We start from the raw sequence: 21315 nt of genomic DNA, 5'->3' as shown, positions 1-21315 counted from the left end.
CTGAATACACCTAAAAACTGAATTATATCTATAAATTTTAACGGTAAGATGACAAAATATTTTTTTAAAATTCTATCAAAATTTCGATAAATGCAGGAAATTCTGCTAAAATCTATCAAAAACTCAATTTTCATGCAAAAATAAATGGTTGAGGCTGAGAGACTACAAACTACAAAATCATCTGAGCCTCAACCAAATTTTATTGGATTAATACACGTAAAAGCTCGATTATATCTATAATTTTTAACGGTAAAACTGCGAAATATTAAAAAAAATTCGATTAAAATTTCGATAAATGCCGGAAATTCTGCGAAAATCTATCAAAAACTTAATTTTCATGCAAAAATAAATGATTGAGGCTGTGGCTACAAACTACAAAATCCTGTGAGCCTCAACCAAATTTTTTTTTGAATGAATTTAATTAAAAACTGGATTATATCTATATTTTCTGACGGTAAAACTGCAAAGTATTTTTTAAAAAATGCGCTTAAAATTTCGATAAATTCAGGCAAATCTATTAATTTTCATTCAAACAAATGGTTGAGGCTGTGGCTACAAACTACAAAATTTGCAACTTCGCCCCGTTGTACTTTTTGGGTCAACAAATGCAAAAGCCCAGCAATATTGGCAGCAGAATCAATAGACTTATGTCTCTCGTATCTCTCTCTCTCTCTCCTTCTGGTTGTCTGGTGACTCACTGCGTCTCTAACTATTTCAATGATATTTTCAAGCTTCCGATCATATGTTCACTTACTTTCATTTGTGTCAGACGACTGCACCGTACTTTTTTACTTTTTCACTCAAATTTCACCTAAAAACTTGCTTTGTTTGGCAAATTTCAATTAAAACCAGTTTTGGTGAGGCTCAGGCTAAGTTGTAGTTTGTAGTCACAGCCTCAACCATCATTTTCAAAGTTTTTATCATTTCTGAGCTTGATTAATTAAAAAAAAACAACTTTTTCTACAATTTTTTGGTGTTTTCGTCAAAAATCGTGTTTATTTTTGTTTTTTTTCGAAACAAAATTTGGTTGAGGCTCAGATGATTTTGTAGTTTGTAGTCTGTGAGCCTCAACCATTTTCTCGCGCAATTTTTTTTACGAAAGTGTTGTAATTTTTTGTCTCGAAAAGCGAAATATTCAATTTTTATTCAATTTTCGAATTAAGATTTTGAAAAATTCAAAATTTTCGGATGTTTCTTGTGAAATTTCCGAATTTTCGGCATGTTTTTTGAAAAATTTTGTTTTTTTTTGTGTTTTTTTTTCTGAAATTTTCAAGGAAATCTTAATTTCAGCTTTTTTTATTCAGCATCTGTGAAAAAACATCCAAAATAACGTTTTTTTTAATTAAAAAATTGGTTGAGGCTCAGAAATTTTGTAGTTTGTAGCCATAGCCTCAACCAACTCACATAACGCTTCTAGCCTCATTTTCTCTCATTTTTCTTCGTTTTTTTTCGCATTATGACCTCGATTTTTCGAAACAAAATTTGGGAGAGGCTCAGACGATTTTGTAGTTTGTAGTTTGGAGACTTAGCCTCAACCACCTATTTTTTGCATGAAAAATTGTGTCTCTTAATCGACTTTTCAATATTTCCTGCGTTTATATAGCTGAATTCACACAAAAATATCATTTTTCTTAAGTTTTTTGCTTTTACCTTCGGAAATTGTGGAAATAATCCCTTTTGTCAAATAAAGTTTGGTTGAGGCTCACAGGATTTTGTAGTTTGTAGTCTGAGCCTCAACCATACAAGTATATTTTCTTTGGTTTTTAGCAGCCAACACTACTCATTTCACTTAATTTAAGTTGTAAACGCCAAATTTTTTCAAATGAAATCTGGCTGAGGCTCAGATGATGTTGTAGTTTGTAGCCTCAGCCTCAATCATACAAACTATTTTTTTCTTTGATTCTGAGCAGCCAAAACGACGTATTTCACTTTATTTTAGTTGTAAAAGTCAGATGTTTTTTCGAATAAAATCTGGTTGAGGCTCAGATGATTTTGTAGTTTGTAGTCTCTCAGCCTCAACCAATATCGATTTTGTTGGATTTTCTCTAATTTTTCTCGATTTTCTCTCTATTTTCACTGTTTCCTTTATATTTCCTCTATTAAATACCACTTTTCCAGAACCATGGCATCAATAGAAATGCACTCATTTACACGTGACATGCAGCCTCTAATGGAAGAATCTGCCAACAATTTCACCGAAGAAAAAGTGAACACGGCCTTTGGAGCTATCAAAGTGTCGATTTACGGAGACCGTAACGATCCGAAAAAGGTTCCGATGGTCACTTTTCATGATCTTGGGCTTGATTGTGAGCTTTTAGCAGAAAAATTGAATTAAAATCGTACATTTTGCAGCGGAAAGCAATTTCCAAAACTTTTTCCAATTCGTGTCGATCGCCGAATTCGCCGACAAATTCTGCATCTACAATGTGAATGCTCCGGGACAGGAAATGGATGCTCAGCCGCTTCCGGAAAAGTATAATTTCTCGAAAATTCTTGCCTTTTTCCATGTTTTCACACAATTTTTGGAAAAAAAAATCAATCTGCTGATTTGGTTGAGGCTCAGAGACTACAAACTACAAAAATCCCACAGCCTCACCCAAATTGAAATCTTTTGAAATTAGACTATTTTTTTCTTAAAATTAGCAGTTTTTGTGTAAATTCCCCATTTTTAACACAATTTTGGGAAAAATTTAAAAAAAAAACCAAAACTTTTTTAAAAATAAAATGACTAGAAAATTCAAAAAAACGTTAGAAAAATTCAATAAAAAAAATTTTAACGTTTTTCTCCCGACTTTCCCCGAAAATTTCTAAAAATTCCTTTAAAAAACGTATTTTTATCGAAATTTTCAATATTTGCGTTGGTTGAGGCTCAGAGACTACAAACTACAATAATCCCACAGCCTCACCCAAATTGAAATCTTTTGAAATTAGACTTTTTTTTCTTAAAATTAGCAGTTTTTGTGTAAATTCCCCAGTTTTAACACAATTTTTGGAAAAATTTTTAAAAAAACCCAAAACCTTGATTTGGTTGAGGCTCAGAGACTACAAACTACAGAAATCTAACGAGTTTTTTAAAGTTTTATTTTCTGGTTTTTCAAATTTTTTAAGCTAAAAAGTATACCAAAATGTTTCAAAAACGTTATAAAAACTCAAATTTATAGAAATTTTCAGACGATATTTATTATTTTTATGGATTTTTTCTTTAATTTAAACCGACAACAATTCGAAAAAGTTTAAAAATTTCCCAAAAACGTTAGAAAAATTCAAAATTTAAACGTTTTTCTCACGATTTTTCTCCGAAAATTTCCAAAAATTCCTTTAAAAAACGTATTTTTATCGAAATTTTCAATATTTGTGTTGGTTGAGGCCCAGGGACTACAAACTACACAATCTGTAAGCCTCACCAAAAAATGTCACATTCTTGGTTGAGGCTCGCACACTACAAACTACAAAATGTTTAGCCTCACCAAATTTTTCTCCACGTGGAATTCAGTAGACTTCCCAAAATTTTGACCTTTTTCTTTCTTTGAATTTTCACGTATTTAGAAACTCTATTTATAACTGAAAATTAGATAATCAAATAAAATTATCTGGTTGAGGCTCACACACACACTACAAACTACAAACTTTCTGAGCCTCAACCAATTTTCTAATGTGAAAAAGCGTTATTTTAGACGTTTTTTCATAGATTCAGAAGAAAAAAAGATGAAATTAAGATTTTCTCCGAGAATTCAAAAGTTTTTTTTCCAAATTTTCATTACAGTTTCACCTACCCAACAATGGACGGAATCGCAAAAACGATCGAATCAGTCGCCGATCACTTCAAACTCAATCAGTTCATCGGATTTGGCGTGGGCGTTGGTGCAAACGTACTTCTAAGATACGCAGCTCAAAACCAGAACCGCGTCATCGCTCTCGTCCTCGTCAATTGCTGTTCTGGAAAGTCGGGATGGGTCGAGTGGGGATATGAGAAATGGAATACATCGTATCTTCGTAAAGTTGGCATGACAAAATTCACTGTGGATTATCTGATGTGGCATCATTTTGGCAGAAATTATGATCGTTGCAGTCCGGATATCGTTCGTCAGTATCGTGTCTTCTTCCAGCACCTTCCGAATCCGAATAGCCTCGCCGAATTCATTGAATCCTACATTCAACGGACCCCACTCCCTATCTCACGTGACGGAACCACCGGTGTTCAGCTTAAAGTCCCTGTGCTCCAGCTCGTCGGAGCCGGAAGCGCTCACGTTGAGGATACGGTAGAGGTGAATACGAAGTTGGACCCGGCACACGCCGATTGGATTAAGATATCCGATTCGTGTGGTCTTGTGCTTGACGATCGACCGGACGCTGTGACGGAGAGCATGATGCTCTTTTTGCAGGGATTGGGATATTTTCCGACGCTTAATGTGATGAAGATGACGAAAAAGATGCAGGAGACGCAGAATGGAGGCTTTGCTGCCGTTGCTAGCAGTGCTAATGAATGTTGATTGTATTTTCTCTTTTTTAGGGGAAATTTGACTGAAAATTTGAATTAAAAAAAAAAAAGAAAAATGCCAAAGAGTTCCGATGGGGTGAGGCTGAGCCAGAATTGTAGTTTGTAGTTTCTGAGCCTCACCCAAATTTTGAAGCGATTTTCGTGGAAAATACATTTATTTTGGTCGAATCCAAATATTTTTTTTGCGGAAAAATCGAATTTTTCAATTTTCAAACTTTTGTTTTCTAAAAGTCATGTTTTTTGAATAAAAAATCGAAAAATCGACCAAAAACTGCGAAAACCATCCACTGATTTGGTTGAGGCTCAGAGACTACAAACTACAAATATTCCACAGCCTCAACCAAGGCTTTTCGTTTAAAAACTCGAATTTTCAGTAGATTTTTCCCGATTTTCATCTACTTTTCCCCAAATTTCAAATGTATTTTCACCATTCTATCCTAAATTTTAAAGAAAAATGCCAAAAAATTCCAATTGAGTGAGGCTGAGCCAGAATTGTAATTTGTAGTTTCTGAGCCTCACCCAAATTTTGAAACACTTTTCGTGGAAAATTCGTTAATTTTAGACGACTTTTTATTTTTTTTTTGCTGAAAAATCGAAATTGTAGCATTTTTCATAGAATTTTTCTATATTCAAGCTTTTCATGTGGAAAAATCTGAAAATTATCAGATTTCTATGAAATATTTCTTTCATGAAATTTCGTCGAATTTACACATTATTTTTCGAAAATGCTAGCTTTTTCCCAGATTTTAGACAATTTTCGCGAGAAAAATCGACTAAAAACTACGAAAACCATAGCTAAAACCATCCACTGATTTGGTTGAGGCTCAGAGACTACAAACTACAAAAATTCCACAGCCTCACTCAACAATTTTTCGCTTAAAAACTCGAATTTTCAGTCGATTTTTCCCGATTTTCATCTACTTTTCCCCAAATTTAAAATGTATTTTCTCAATTTTTGTCCTCATTCTACACCTTTCTTTCGAAAATTCCGCTACTTCTGTCTCTCCCCGCTCTCTCTACCGCATGTGTGATCACCATTCTTTCTCTTTAGCTTTATTTCGTAGAAGCAGCAACGCCATATAATAATTAAAAATCGTCGTTATTTTTCTTGAAATTCTCTACGCATTTTACCCCATTTTTTCGTGTTTTATCTCAATACGATTCCTCTGCAATGCCTTTTTTTGCGTTTCCTTTCAATAAAATGAGATTTTTATTTGATTTATATTACTTCATTTTCAGATTTTTGATTTCAGTACTAAAATTCCTCGAATATACTTTAAAATTAGCTATTTATTCTGGTTTTAAACGGGAAATTCCCTTCATTTCCCCCTCGCGGCCACGCGCGTTTTCCAAGGCCACCGGCCGTGTAGTCCTCTCGGATAACTTCGAATTTAGACATTTCCGCAGTATTTTGCTAAAAAAACCGAGTTTCAGACGGAAATTGAGCATTTTTAATGGATAATCCGGAGAGTACGGGTGACGTTTCGTGGTTTGAGCTATTCGTCGACCCAACATGCATCTCAAAGTCGCTTTTGGACCCGGAAAAGAGAAAACGTAGGGAAAAATGCTCGTTTATGCCTGAAAATTCATGCTTTTCCATTGCAGAACTCCCACGACTATGTATGCAATTCACGGATAAAGGATTCCTCGCCGAACGGGAAAAAGATAAAGGAAAATTGGCTGTCGAGGAGCTGATGCTCTTCGAGAGAAAGGCGGCAAGTATGAGATTGTGTGCGATGGCCACGTTTGCCGCGTTGGATTATGATATAGAGTTTATTATTGATAAGTGAGTACTTGATTGAGGTGAAAAAACGAAGAAAAATGAATGAAAATGAGGCTAGAAGAGTTCTGTGGGTTGGTTGAGGTTCACAGACTACAAACTACAAAATTTCTGAGCCTCAACCAATTTTCTAGTCAAAAATTCTGATTTTGAGAGTTTTTCAGTTAAATTTCTTGTATATTTTGTGGAAAAATACAACAAAAAAGATTTAAATGCTCAAACAATTTGAGAAATTTCTTAAAATTCAATTTTTTTAAATTTTTTGAAATTGTAGTTTGTAGTCTGAGCCTCAACCAATTTGCTAATTTGAAAACAAATTATTTTGGATGTTTTTTCATAGATTCAAATTTATAAAAAAACTGAAATTTAGGTTTTCTCTGAAATTCAGAATTTAAAAAAATGCCGAAAATTCCAAAAAATTCGGAAATTTCACAAGAAACGTCCAAAAAATTCGAATTTTTAAAAATCTTAAATCGAAAATTGAATATTTCGCTCTTCCAGGCAAAGAAAACTACAAAACTTCGTGAAAAGTTGCGTTAAAAATGGTTGAGGCTCACAGACTACAAACTACAAAATTTCTGAGCCTCAACCAATTTTCTGGTCAGAAAATTGAGATTATGAGAGTTTTTCAGTTAAATTTCCTGTATATTTTGTAGAAAAATACAAAAAAAAAACTTTTTGTTTTTAAATTTCACACAAATTGCTCAGAAAACCAGCAATTAATTTTGCAATTTTGCAATTTTGTAGTTTGTAGTCTTAGCCTCAACCAATTACTTTTCCAGCATTCCTCGCAACGAAATCCAAACATTACGTGTGCTGGCCGACAATTTCTATCGAATCTACAACGAAAAGAATCTCGACGCAACATTCGGCAATTGGCTCTTCTACCGTTTCGTACTTTCCATAGATCGCCGTAATCGTCTTGCACCGCCGGCTCCGCGAGCCACAATTCCAACAACTTTAAGCAATGGACAACTGATGCCAACTGATCCAGCACTGCTGAAACACGAAAAAACACAAAGAACAATTATGGAATTAAAGGAACATGTGTTGAAAGCGAGAGCATTTATAACTGAATTGGCAGAAGTTCCACGAGATGTTGTTGCTCCAGGAATTCAGTGCTTTTTGAAGCCTTTTGTTGAACTGGCACCGAAGTGAGCACGAGAAAGTGCTGAAAATCCGCTAAAAATCCGCTAAAAACTTCAAAAAAACTAGTTTGAAACCGAAATATTTTTGGTTGAGGCTCAGAGACTACAAACTACAATTTGTGTGAGCCTCAACCAACTGTTTTAGAATGGCTGAGTGAGGCCAACAAAATTTTGTAGTTTGTAGTATGGGTCTTCAGTTGATAAGATTTGTTGAATAGCTGGAATTTGAGAGAGAGAGAGAGAGAGAGAGAGAGAGAGAGAGAGATAGAAAAAAGAAAACTTCTGAATTTTACAAGTTGCTCTCAGTGAGTTGGTTGAGGCCCAGGCAAGCTACACTACAAACTACACATTTCTGAGCCTCAACCAATTTTTTTTAAAATTTTCTATTTTTTTTTCTTGAAAAGCAAGTTTTTCGAACAAAAGTGTGATATTTAGTCCAATTAATCAGCATTTTTCTAATTTTTCAGCCAATCTTGTCAATTTGAATTTGGTTGAGGCTTAGACTACAAACTACACTTTTTCTGTTAGCCTCAACCATTTTTCGCAGAATCTTTCAGTATTTTATATGAAGAAAATCCTAATTTTCGTTGAAAAAATCAAGATTTTGACCCTAAAATAGCGAAAAAAACATCAAATTTTGTTTTTAAAAAGAACTGCTGAAAATTTGGGTGAGGCTCAGAGCCTACAAACTACACATTTCTGAGCCTCAACCAAATTTTTTTTTTTAATTTTCGATTTTTGCGAGTTTTCAAACGATTTTTTCCTGAAAAGCAAGTTTTTTTCGAACAAAAAGTGTGATATTTAGTCCAATTAATCAGCATTTTTCTAGTTTTTAATACCTATCTTGTCAATCTGAATTTGGTTGAGGCGTAGACTACAAACTACACTTTTTCTGTTAGCCTCAACCATTTTTCGCAGAATTTTTCAGTGTTTTATAAGAAGAAACAATACGATTTTGAGTCATTTTTCAAATGAAAATTCTTCAAATTATACAAAAAAAATTGATTCCTAAAAGTTAAGTCATCGGAAAAAAATTCGAATTTTTTTTTTCAGAAATTTTTTGATTTTGACAATTCGTTTTTTTTTCTCGAAAGGTCGAATATCAGTTTCTCACACTACAAACTACAAAATTTTTTTTTGTAAAATCCCAGCTTAATTACATTTATTTTGTAATTTTCTGATTAAAATTAGAGCAAAAAATCTGCTATAAATTGTGTAGTTTGTAGTCTAGTCTTCACACACATCAATTTTTCAACCAAATTTTAACTTTCAAATCGAAAATTATCGCTATATTTTTTATTCATTACCCACATTCTAATATCGTTTTCCAAAGTTTTTCTCTCACACTACAAACTACAAAACCACAGCCCTGTAAATGCAGGTTCTGTAGTTTGTAGTCTGTAAAATACACCATTTTTCCACAAATTTTGTGTGATTTTCGCTAATTTTTGTTTTGCTCTTTTGCTTTAAAGAAGGACTAACTGTTCGGACGGTTTTGAACGTATAGACCCAAAAAATGAGCTCAAATGAACGAATTTCGTAATGAAACTGCTCAAAAATTATTCAAAAATTTTTTATGGCGGTTCAAAATTTTGAAAAAATTACACTGATTTTGGCTAAAATCACGAATTTTTCCCATTTTTCCGTGTCACATCTGTCCGAAGTTAGCCTTTTTTGGAATTATCGTCCTTTATTGCATATATTGGTAGTTTATCTCATTTAATTTCATCGATTAAAGTACATTTAAAGCCAATAGGTAACCAATTTCGATGATTTTTGGTTACCTATCGCCGATAAATGTATCTTAATCAACGAAATTAAATGAGATAAACTACCAATATATGCAATAAAGGACGATAATTCCAAAAAAGGCTAACTTCGGACAGATGTGACACGGAAAAATGGGAAAAATTCGTGATTTTAGCCATAATCAGTGTAATTTTTTCAAAATTTTGAACTGCCATAAATAATTTTTGAGCAGTTTCATTACGAAATTCGTTCATTTGAGCTCATTTTTTGGGTCTATACGTTCAAAATCGTCCGAACCGTTAGTCCTCCTTTAAAATCGAAAAACATTGCTATATTTTTTAAAATTCATATACACTACAAACTACACAAAAATCATATAATTTCCAATTTTTCAGAGCCATGACAGCCGCGTTCCTTGGAGATCGTAATGTGCTCATCGAGAATCCATCTGCAGATTTTGAAGTCGATAAGGTGCTCCTTTCAGCTGGTGACGTGTCAAATAAGTGCCTAAGTGAACTGGTGACATTCCTATTCACCTCTGGAGAACTACAAGAAGCCAAGAAAATACTGACACGTGTTGTAAAACCTACAGTAACCCATCCACTTGTTGCAATTGACGAGACGATTTTCAAATCCTATTGTCAAATTCTCAACGCTCAAGGAACACCGTATTCCAGCTCAACGGCTTCATCTTCACTCTTAAAACCTTACGTTTTTGACCTGAATTCACTAAACGATGAAAAAATGCGTAGGAGTGAAGTTTTGAGGCATCGCGGTGTTCAAGAAACCACCGGACAACTGCAAAATGTGTATTTGGCTGAAAATGCGGCGCTGTCGGTGATTGATGAACATCCAGAGTGTATTCGAGAAAGTATACGAAATCGAGCGGAAATTGAGCGATTTGTGAAGGTTTTGAAGCGGAAAACCGATGGGATTCGAGGTTCGCGGCCGCTAGCCTCAACCACTACAAACTACAAAAAAAAAGAAAATTCGAATACTTTTCAAGAAAAATTCATTTAAAAACATTTGAAAAAACGGCAAAAAGTCAATTGGTTGAGGCTCAGAGACTACAAAATACACATTTCTGAGCCTCAACTAAAATTTCTTGGAATTTTCGATTTTTGCAAGTTTTAAGCTGTTTTCCAAATTTTCAAACCAGTTTTTTCCACGAAAAGCAAGTTTTTCGAACAAAAAGCGTGTTTCCGGATTTTTAGCTTATTTTTCTTCAACAAAAAAGTGTTCAAAATTTGGCTGAGGCTCAGAGACTACAAACTACAAATATTTGAGCCTCAACCAAAATCTTTTTACAGCCTTTTTCCAAAATAACCAATTTCCATTGTGAAAAATGTTTTTCGAGGGGATTTTAACATTTTTTTTAACTTTTTAAATCAGAAAACCCAAATTTTCGTTGAAAAGAATACGATTTTGACCCGAAAATAGCGAAAAAACATCAAATTTGTATTTAAAATAAACTGTTGAAAATTTGGTTGAGGCTCAGAGACTACAAACTACAAATTTCTGAGCCTCAATCAAAATTTCTTGGATTTTTTTGCAAGTTTTAAGCCGTTTTTCAACGTTTTTTTTCTACGAAAAGCATGTTTTTTGGAGCAAAAAGTCTGTTTTCCGGATTTTTAGCTTATTTTTCTTCAACAAAAAAGTGTTCAAAATTTGGTTGAGGCTCAGAGACTACAAACTACAAATTTCTGAGCCTCACCAAAATTTCTTTAATTTTTTTTTGCAAATTTTTAGCCGTTTTTCAAAGTTTTTTCTCCGAAAAGCATTTTTTGGAACAAAAAGTGTGTTTTCCGGATTAAAAAATTAATTTCTCGGCTTTTCAGTTCATTTTTCTTTAAAAAAACTGGCTCGAAGACTACAAACTACAAGATTCTGAGCCTCAACCAAATTTTCTCGCAATTTTTTTGCTTTTTTTTTCTGTCGTTTTTAAAGTTTTTCCTAACGAATTTTTCCCTGAAAAACTGGTTTTTTAAACAAAAAGTTTGTTTTTTTCGGGTTTCTATTCGATTTTTAAAGCAAATCTTGTCAGTTCGAATTTGGTAGACTACAAACTACACTTTTTCTGTTAGCCTCAACCATTTTTCGCAGAATTTTTCAGTGTTTTTCGAGGAGGAACAATGCGAATTTAAGTCATTTTCAAATGAAAATTCGTCAAATTCTACTAAAAATTTTTTTCAGACAAACGAAAACTCGCCGCCATTCGTGCTCATCTTCAATACCTCTGCGCCTCGATTTCTGATCTACGGGATATATTAGAAACGAATGGAATGGATGTTAGTCAGCTCAGAACGTTCGCCGTACCATCAGAACACTTGAAATTGGAACCGCCACCCGCTTTTCATGTTTTGGAAGGTAATAATAGTATAGACTACAAACTACAATTATTGGAAGCCTCACTCAAAAAAATGAATAGACTACAAGCTGGTTTAGCCTCAACCAAATTTTCAAACGTTAGAAACGTTAGAAAAAAAAATAAATTTCCACTATTTTTGGTACAACTTTAACGGTACTTTTAAATAATGTTATATCAATTTTGAGCAAATCCTAATTTTGTTAAGAAAATGTTGAAAAATACGATTTCGGCTAGAAAAATAGCGAAAAATCATCAAATTTGTATCAAAAAGAACTTTTGAAATTTTGAGTGAGGCTCAGAGACTACAAACTACAAAAAGGATCAGCCTCAACCAATTTTTAGTGTTAAAAATTTGATTTTTTCAGTTAAAAACTATGGTTTTTGATGCTTTTCACCTATTTTACATTTAGAAAATGTAAAATTCAGCAAAAATCTTTAAAAAATAAACTTTTTTTCTGATTTTCGCTCGAAAATAGCTTTAAATTCATGATTTCCACGTGGCTTTCTATCATTTGGCCTAAAACGGCCCAACAGAAAGCCTGAAGCCCACAAAAAGGTTGGCCGAAGACTAGTCTGAATTGTGTTGGTATGACGATCGCACTCAGCATTTACACGAGAATTGCTGGCCGAGGCCGTTTCCAAACCCTCGCAGGGGAAACGTCTTCTTCTACAGCCTCTCCTCTATAAGGATAATGGAAGATCTCCTAGATCTCATCAAAGGCCTACTCTCAGACCTTCCCGGGAGTTGTGTAGGCCATGTTTCAGGCCTTTGTGTCTCTCCCAACCGTCTTCTTCCGGCCAACCTCACAACTTGACGCGCGCCGCGTCGTTATATACGGGAGCGTGTCCGAGCGGCCGACACCCCGCGGGTTCCGCCGCTCGCTGTGTTGAGTGTGCGGGGAGGCGGCGCTAGTGATTAGAGGGGAATTGTAGAGTTTCAGAAGGCTATGGCAGGCTGTAACGTGGCAGATTTTGAAGAAAATATTAATATTAGTATTTAAATTGATAGAAAGCCACGTGGAACGCATGAAATTTAGAGTTTTTGAGAGAAAAACTGCAAATTTAAAGCTATTTTCGAGCGAAAACCAAACAAAAAAGTTTATTTTTAAAGATTTTTGCGAAATTTAAAATTTTCTATCTGTAAAATAGGTAAAAAGCATCAAAAACCATCGTTTTTAACTGAAAAAATCAAATTTTTAACACTAAAAATTGGTTGAGGCTGAGCCTTTTTGTAGTTTGTAGTCTCTGAGCCTCACTCAAAATTTCAACTGCTTCTTTTTAATACAAATTTGATGTTTTTTCGCTATTTTTTAGCCGAAATCGTAAATTTTCAACATTTTTCAACAAAAATTAAGATTTTCTGATTCAAAAATTGAGCAAAAAAAAGTTAAAATGTCTTTTAAAATCATTTTTAACACTAAAAATTGGTTGAGGCTGAGCCTTTTTGTAGTTTGTAGTCCCTGAGCCTCACCCAAATTTTCAACAGTTTATTTTAAATACAAATTTGATGTTTTTTCGCTATTTTCGGGTCAAAATCGTTTACTTTTCAACGAAAATTTGGATTTTCTAATTAAAAAATTGAAAAAAAATGTTAAAATCTCCTCGAAAAACATTTTCAACCCTGCAAGTTGGTTGAGGCTGTGCCAGAATTGTAGTTTGTAGTCTCTGAGCCTCAACCAGAATGCAGAGCAAAAATAACTAGACTTATGCCAAAAAAAAGGTGTTACTTTACCGTAAAATCTAGAGTAAAATACGAATTTTTGATCAAAATCTGGTCCATGGTTGAGGCTGAGACACTACAAACTACAAAAAAAAATTGTAAAATTTTGAAAAATTGACTTTTAAAGGAATTTTCTGCAGATAAAAGGTAAAAGGAAACATAATGATTTGTTCCCAGTACTTGAAAGACAAAAAATATTACGTGAACAATAAATCATGAGAATGCGTACGTGGAGCATTTTCATGATTTATTGTTCCCGTAATAATGTAGTTTGTAGTCTGTTTGAATTAACGTTATTTCAGAATTAGTAAGCGGTGAGAGAAAGATCGATGCTGCTCAAGGACCATCCACACACGAAATTAGTCGAATTTTCCCATTGCCACGAGCCGCCGACCCATATTGGATTATAATGACAGAATACGATATTCCAACCCTACAAAATGCTCTAACAAAACTCGGACCCTTCTGGTTCCCGACGAAAATGCAAGTGCCTGAGCATCTAATGGAAAAACTGGAAAAACATTCAAATTTGCCGACTTACAACCTGCATCGATTGCTACTTTGTAAAATAGATCAACTATCGAAAATGCATCACTTTGAGAAATTTAAAGATGTTCTCAGTTTGGCGCTGCACTCGCTAAAACTCGTCCATGAATCGTGGGTAATGACGGCCGCATTCGAAATGATACAGGTGCCGGCGATTATTGTGAATCAGCAATTCGCATGGGAACGACACTCGTTGGAGAGGGATTTCGCGCAGACTCAGCTCATTTTTAATTCCGATCATTTTGTGCCGAATGATTATAGTGCTGGAATGATTAATGAGGTAATGGATTTGGGAAGTGTAGTTTGTAGTTTTATATCAATTCATTTTGCATTTGAAAAGTTGCTATGGTATAGCCAAAATATACTTTGTAGTAAGAAATTTTTAAAATAAGATTGTTGGTAAGGAATTTAGTATGTAATTCTACTTAAAAAATTAAATTTAGCTCGAAAATTCTGACAAATTTTTAAAGTTATTCAATCTATACTGGTATTCATAAATATAGCGTGTAGTAAAAATTGTAGTTTGTAGTCAGAACTGCAATGATTAATAAGGTTCGGGATTGGATTTGTAGTTGAAAATATCGTCATCTCTAATGTTTCTAATATATCGAACGAATTGCTCGGGTGACGTATAGATATATATGTATAGATATAAGTATAGATATAGGTACAGGTATAGGTATAGGCATAGGTATTAGTATAGGAATAGTTATAGGTATAGGTATAGTTGAAGGTAGAGAGATAGGAATAGGTATTGGTAAAAGGATATGCATAGGCATGGGTATAGCTATAGCTTTAGTTATGCACATAGGTATAGGTATAGGTATAGTTATAGGTATAGTTATAGGTATAGGTATAGGTATAGGTATAGGAATATTCATAGGCATAGTTATAGCTATAGCTATATATGCATAGGTATATAAAGGGTATAACTATTGATTTATTAGCGTAACAATTTCCAGAATTTGTCAAAAATTTGCCACTTTTCTATTTCCAATTCTGCGAGTTTTCTTCTGGAAATCCAAATTTTTCGGCTAATTTGACAATTGGTACCCTGCTAGCAACCTACAAACTACATAATATACTCTTTTGCAGTGTCTCGGCCTAATGATCAACATTGGCGATGCTCAATCGGTGTTGGAGAAGGGTGGACAGTGAGTTTTTCAGACAAAAAAAAAGAAGATTTCCTGAATTTTTCAGATTTCTCGCGTTTTCCATGATAAAAACCGGAAAAAATTCTCTGAAACTGAAAATTTTGACCTAAAAATCGATAAATCAATATTTTAAATCGAATTTCTAACGCAAAATTCGCCGAACAATTAAAATTGGTAGAAAATTAAAATTTTTGCAAAATTTTTTTTAAAAATCATATAATCTATTTTTAGGACAAGAGAAGCTCGCTATAGAAATTTTGAAAAAAAAAATCTGAAAAAATTTTTTTTTTTCAAAAAGTTTTTCCTTCTGAACGCAAAATTTCTCCCTATAGGAAATCAATTTTTTTTCAAATTTTCACTGAAAAAAAACATTGCAGATTATCAATGGAACGTTTCAAGTCGGTACCGATTGCTCGAATGTTCGGTGCCTACCTCGTCAACTACTCGGATCCGGCAACACGTAAAAAGTGTGCCGATGGCTTCTGGCGTACAGTAACCCAACGACTACTTGAAGCCCAACCGCCACGTGGATTTCGGCGGGGAAACGAGGTGGAACAGGCGTTGCTAGTGACACGGAAAGAGTTGGCCGACCTATTTCATTTGTTCTCGCTAATTCGAGACCAACGAGTTGTCGATTTCTTGCTCGCCTACGCTGTATGCCTACATAATAAGGTGGTGATTGGACAAAGGAAGAGCAATTTGAAAATTCATGCAAAATTGTTGGATTTGTACACGCCTGATCCTAATGCGTATGTGATTTTTTCAACTTTTTAAAAAAATCGCTTCAAAAATGATTTAATTCTTTGAAAAAATAAAATTTTTAAAAATTGTAGGATGTTACCAAAACTTAAAAAAAAACATAACGTTTTGGTGTAATTTTTTATTTAATTTTTTCGAAAAAATCAATAAAAAATTCAGAAAAGTGTAGTTTGTAGTCTGTGAGCCTCAACCAAAGAGTGAGTATTTTTAATTATTTCAAATGTTGACTACAAACTACATATTTTATAATATGTAGTTTGTAGTCTTTTTTTAAGCATTACGTTTAGGTATAATTCTACGAAAAAATTAAGAAAAAAAAAAATCAAAAATGTGTAGTTTGTAGTCTAGTTTGTAGTAAACCTCAACCAAATTTCCAATATTTTTAATTTTTAAAATCAATTTTCTAAAACATTTTTCTGGTACTTGACCACAAACTACATGTTGTATTTACCAGAATGTTTGTAGTTTGTAGTCAAAATTTTTATACGGAATTTATTGTAAAGGTAATATTTACAAAAAGTAGAATTTCTACGAATTTGAAAAATATAATTTTAGGAAAAAATTAAAAATTAAAAAAAAGTGTAGTTTGTAGTCTGTGAGCCTCAACCAAATTCGTTATTCGATGATTTTCTCTAAAATTCAACAGCAAAACATGTCATTTTAACCTTAAATTACGTTTTTGCTGTTGAGTTTAAAAAAAAGAACTTGGTTGAGGCTCATAGACTACAAACTACACTTTTTGAATTTGTTATAAATTTTTTGCGTAAAACTATACCAAAACGTTTTGTATATTTTTTCTCAAAGGACAGTTCAAAAAACAGCGTTCTCGTTTTTTTTTCAAAAAAAAATGCTTGAAAAAATCACACATTTTGACTACAAACTACAACTTCTGGTGAATACTTTATGTAGTTTGTAGCCGAAACGTTTTAGAAAATCTATTTTAAAAATTTTGAAAATTTGGTTGAGGCTTAGAGACTATAAAATACAAAAATTCCACAGCCTCAACCAAGGCTCAGTTGATTTTTCTATTTTTTTTCGATTTTCATTGATTTTCCCCCAAAAACCATATGAATCTCGAACAAAAAAACCAATTGCTAAACTACAAACTACAAAATTTATTTTTTTTCAGGCCAAAAATCGATATTTCCAACCCGGATGATGTCCGTCAACTGCTTCAGCTGATGGTAGAAAAAGCGTATTCCCTATCACCAACCGATCCAGACACAATCCGAACATACGCCGACTTTCTCTACGTGGAACGCGATTTTCAAGGCGCCGCGCAAAAATACATGGAATACTTCACGGCCCACTCACCCACACTCCGCCTATCCCCATTCGACGCATTTACCGTATTCGATGATACGGTAGTTCAGAGATTACGGTATTGTACTGCAAATGCTGGTTATTTGACAATGTCACTGCTGACGTGTCAATGGTTGAAAGTTGGCAAGACGAATGCATATCAGAAGGCGATGGCTGTGTTAGAGCACAATGAGACACGGGATGTTGGAGCAAATTGTGCAGATTATGTAACTGATGTTGTCGCAATTGAGCTACTTAGTCAGCATTATCATTCGATGATGATGACAAAGAGTTTGGACACTTTGGTGAGGCTACACACTACAAACTGAAACTATAAACTACAAAGTGTTCTTATTTAGTACGCTAGTCGTCTAATAATGTTATTACTTGTAGTAATTAGAAACAACATGCATGAAAATACTAAAAAATGCATGTATGTTGCGTATATTACTACATGCATTGTAACATAAATACATGCATGTTTTTGTGACTTACTATTATGTGTCATAGTAATTACATTATTAGACGACTAAAATACTACAGACGTGTTCGTTGCGGCTACAAACTACATAGTTCTTGTAGTATTTACAATGCACGATTTTTTTTTGCGTGGCTATAAACTATAAACCGGGCACTGTTTTGATTGCAGTAAAAGATTTCGGAAAAAAAAACTACAAACTACAAAGTTGATATCTCTAAGCTTCACTCAATTCTTTTCACTGTTATAAAATGATAAATAGTCCATCAAACACTACAAAAACTATAAACTACACACTTTTATGTATAAATTTACATTTATAATTGTATACGTTAAATAAAAAACTTGAAATAAATATGTTTTTAATGTTATCTAGACTAATTATGAATTTGCATTTTTTAATATATATATATATTTTAAAAAAATATTAAAAAAAAATATATATTAAAAAATGCAAATTCATAATTAGTCTAGATAACATTGAAAACATACAGTGTGGGAAAGTTCTATAGGACCCCCCCTAATTTGAAGGTTTGAGGAACTTCCGAAAATTTTTTTGAAAAACTGCTAATGCCATTCGTTTTTAAATTGAAAAAAACCTATATACATTTTTTTCCAGAAGTTTATCTCAAAAACTGAGGTCGCGCTGGAAAAAACGTCAAAATCCAGTGTGAAACTTCTATAGGACCCCCCGTTTTTTTCACGATTTTTACTAAAATCAACAGATTTTGGAATTTTTGACAAAGCTCAAATCAAGTTTGAGTTAGAAATGAGTTCAGATAAGCAGTTTTGACTTTAAAAAATTAATACGAAATGTTCTCGTGGGATCTCCAGACTGGTTCTGATTCTTCCGATCTTTGATGTTCAAGTCTGTTTCAAGCTTCCTGGTGCTCTCGGTAATGCCAAAACTTGATAAACTCTCTTTAACAAGTTCCTACTAAAATTCCTAGCACACACACCATAAACATTTTTACGCCATCCCCAAGAAACCAGTCAGAAACAGCGTATTAACAAGTTGCAGTTATTTTTGATCAACAACAGAACATTCATATACTAAAATCAAGAAAGGATCAATAGTTAATCGGGTTTCCTTGTGTGCGGATGATCTCAAACAGTCTGTCCTCCATTGATCTGACCAAACTTTTCAGCTGGTTGTCCGGAATAGACTTCCAAGCGTCGAGAATTCCTTGCTTCAACGATGCAACTGTTGGGTAAGTCTTGTTCTGAGCATACACGATACGGACAAGAATCCCCCACAAATTTTCGATTGGATTGAGATCAGGACTTCGAGCTGGCCAATCAAAAAGGTTGATCTTCTTGAGCTTGAAATAGTCGCGGGTTGAGTTGCTCACATGGATTGTCGCATTATCCTGCTGAAATCTAAAGTCTTTTCTGGAGTAGTGACGAAGATATTTGGAGAGCTCCAGTTCCAAGACGTTCTGATAGTCAGTGCTGTTCATCTTGCTACTGACGAACTGTATCTCAAGCTTCTTCTTCTCCGTGAACGCTCCCCAAACCATCACCGTTCCTCCTCCAAAATTACGTCTCGAAAAAACCATTGGTTCCTTGCGCAAATCGCGCCAATAGTAGCGGCAACCGTCAGGCCCATCGAGATTGAATTTCTTTTCATCGGAGAAGACAACCTAAAACAATGATCCTAATTATTCACTCTTGCTTTTTTAAATTCTCACTTTACTCCAATTCGTTCCCATATTGTTCTTAGCAAATTCCAATCGCTTGAGTTTATGGTCTGCAGAGAGTAACGGAGCAGGGCGAAGTTTCTGACGAACGATTACACCAGATCGTTTGATGACATTGAGGATGGTCCTTTTTGAAGCAGACAATTGAAGCTCATTGCGAATATCTCTTGCCGTCTTACAGGAGTTGGAGGCAGCACGAATCACATTTCGTTCGTCACGCACGGAGAGAGCTTTGCGACGAGGAGCTCTTTTAGATGTACCGTAGCTCACCGGATCCTTCAGATACTCGCGAATACAGTGTCGAGAACGGGAAATTTTCCTACTCATTTCATGCAGGGACACATTGAGCAATTTCATAACATCCAGCTGAGCGCGTTCAGTGTCCGAAAGGGCAGATCCTCGAGGCATTGCAAGTTAGACTGCTTTCGAAGTAAGCTTTCCAGCCTCTATATGTGTGCCACAACACATGCCACAATTCCACATTTAATAATTCACGCAAAAAATAGTAAATAACATCTGTGAGGGACAATTTAACTTGAAATATTGGTCCCATGGAACCTTGTAATCAAAGAAAAACGATTTGATTCCTGATAAGCCTTCCATTGTTTCCTGCTGCATATTTTGCCAAATCAGCTTGACTACACAGTCGAAACATCTAAAGTGCGTGCTAGGAATTTTAGTAGGAACTTGTTAAAGAGAGTTTATCAAGTTTTGGCATTACCGAGAGCACCAGGAAGCTTGAAACAGACTTGAACATCAAAGATCGGAAGAATCAGAACCAGTCTGGAGATCCCACGAGAACATTTCGTATTAATTTTTTAAAGTCAAAACTGCTTATATGAACTCATTTCTAACTCAAACTTGATTTGAGCTTTGTCAAAAATTCCAAAATCTGTTGATTTTAGTAAAAATCGTGAAAAAAAACGGGGGGTCCTATAGAAGTTTCACACTGGATTTTGACGTTTTTTCCAGCGCGACCTCAGTTTTTGAGATAAACTTCTGGAAAAAAATGTATATAGGTTTTTTTCAATTTAAAAACGAACGGCATTAGCAGTTTTTCAAAAAAATTTTCGGAAGTTCCTCAAACCTTCAAATTAGGGGGGGTCCTATAGAACTTTCCCACACTGTATTTATTTCAAGTTTTTTATTTAACGTATACAATTATAAATGTAAATTTATACATAAAAGTGTGTAGTTTATAGTTTTTGTAGTGTTTGATGGACAGTTTATCATTTTTAACAGTGAAAAGAATTGAGTGAAGCTTAGAGATTACATAAATTCGCTATAAACTATAATGTTTGTGCGAAACTGAGAATAGGTTGTAGTTTGTAGTTTTGACTACAAACAGACTACAAACTATAATCTACACAGATATACCTTTTATAGTTTGTAGCTTAAAATCTATACCAATACTAATTAAAGCGTGTTTCAATCTAAAAATCCATGTTTTTTTGCAGTATACCGGAGCGAATTCCCTATCGGCGAACAAGAATGTACCTCAGGTACTTGCAACACAAGAAATCAATCGAAGAACTACCAAATTCCTCACTGCACTCTCTTCCATCTATTTTGGACTACATGTTTGAATTCGTTTTTTTTTTGCGAAATTTTTGAATTTTCAGAAAAATTTGAGTTTTTATGGTTTTTTTTTTCAATTTTCGCGGGTTTTTTAACATTTGATTTCTCCTTTGTTGTAATTTATTTTATTTTTCGGATTTTTGCCTACAATTAAATCTTACAATTTAGAGGCTTACAATTAAGACATTGTGTCGATTGTTGTCGCTGAAAATCTGTTTTCCCTACTTAATTTAAATTATTCAGAACCACAAAAACTACAACTTTTTTTCGCACAATTTTTGATTCTGAAACGAATAATTTTCAAATTTTCACCGAATTTTGTAAAAAAAAGTTTATTTGAGAACAATTTTCAAAAACTTCAAAATTAAACATTTTTCGAGTAATAAGCCAAACACTTCAAACAGGATGGCTCAATAGAACACGCGGCCGCAGTCTTTTTTCCAGCACAGTGTAAAATTCCATTTCTCTCGGAACAGGCCACGTTGCAATATGTGGCTCTTCTGATACAGGAAACAGTTAGAAGGCATAATAGGAT

At 34.1% G+C, this 21315-nt stretch overlaps 2 protein-coding genes and 3 non-coding genes across 6 annotated transcripts; 4 read left to right on the top strand and 1 right to left on the bottom strand.

The window, feature by feature from the left end:
• The first annotated feature begins 2118 nt into the window (after positions 1-2118).
• On the top strand, positions 2119-5712 carry ndrr-1 (Protein NDRG3). Its single transcript, NM_060968.7, has 3 exons — positions 2119-2306; positions 2353-2473; positions 3764-5712. The coding sequence occupies exons 1-3, from the start codon at positions 2123-2125 to the stop codon at positions 4488-4490; spliced, it is 1032 nt and encodes a 343-aa protein (NP_493369.1). The 5' UTR covers positions 2119-2122; the 3' UTR covers positions 4491-5712.
• On the top strand, positions 5413-5556 carry Y48G10A.9. The gene has a single exon (NR_101640.1). It is a non-coding gene; the product is annotated as an Unclassified non-coding RNA Y48G10A.9 (non-coding RNA).
• Positions 5713-5932: 220 nt separating the features above from the next.
• ints-8 (INTegrator complex Subunit homolog) lies at positions 5933-20948 on the top strand (the record flags this gene model as incomplete). Of its 2 annotated transcripts, NM_001265239.4 has the most annotated exons (10): positions 5933-6052; positions 6104-6284; positions 7061-7432; positions 9571-10115; positions 11369-11542; positions 13566-14089; positions 14905-14963; positions 15341-15712; positions 16852-17329; positions 20660-20948. In NM_001265239.4, the coding sequence occupies 10 exons, from the start codon at positions 5953-5955 to the stop codon at positions 20786-20788; spliced, it is 2934 nt and encodes a 977-aa protein (NP_001252168.1). The 2 variants fall into 2 exon arrangements, with proteins under 2 accessions (NP_001252168.1, NP_001252169.1); NM_001265240.3 differs by lacking the exons at positions 5933-6052; positions 6104-6284; positions 7061-7432; positions 9571-10115 and having other exon boundaries at positions 11458-11542; positions 20660-20788.
• Positions 12097-12349, bottom strand: rpr-1. Its single transcript, NR_050680.1, has one exon. It is a non-coding gene; the product is annotated as an Unclassified non-coding RNA rpr-1 (non-coding RNA).
• 21ur-15556 lies at positions 15870-15890 on the top strand. The gene has a single exon (NR_050679.1).
• Positions 20949-21315: the final 367 nt, after the last annotated feature.

The sequence above is a fragment of the Caenorhabditis elegans genome, chromosome I (assembly GCF_000002985.6).
Source record: "Caenorhabditis elegans chromosome I".
NCBI lineage: Eukaryota > Metazoa > Nematoda > Chromadorea > Rhabditida > Rhabditidae > Caenorhabditis > Caenorhabditis elegans.
This window is presented reverse-complemented; position numbering and strand designations above follow the sequence as displayed.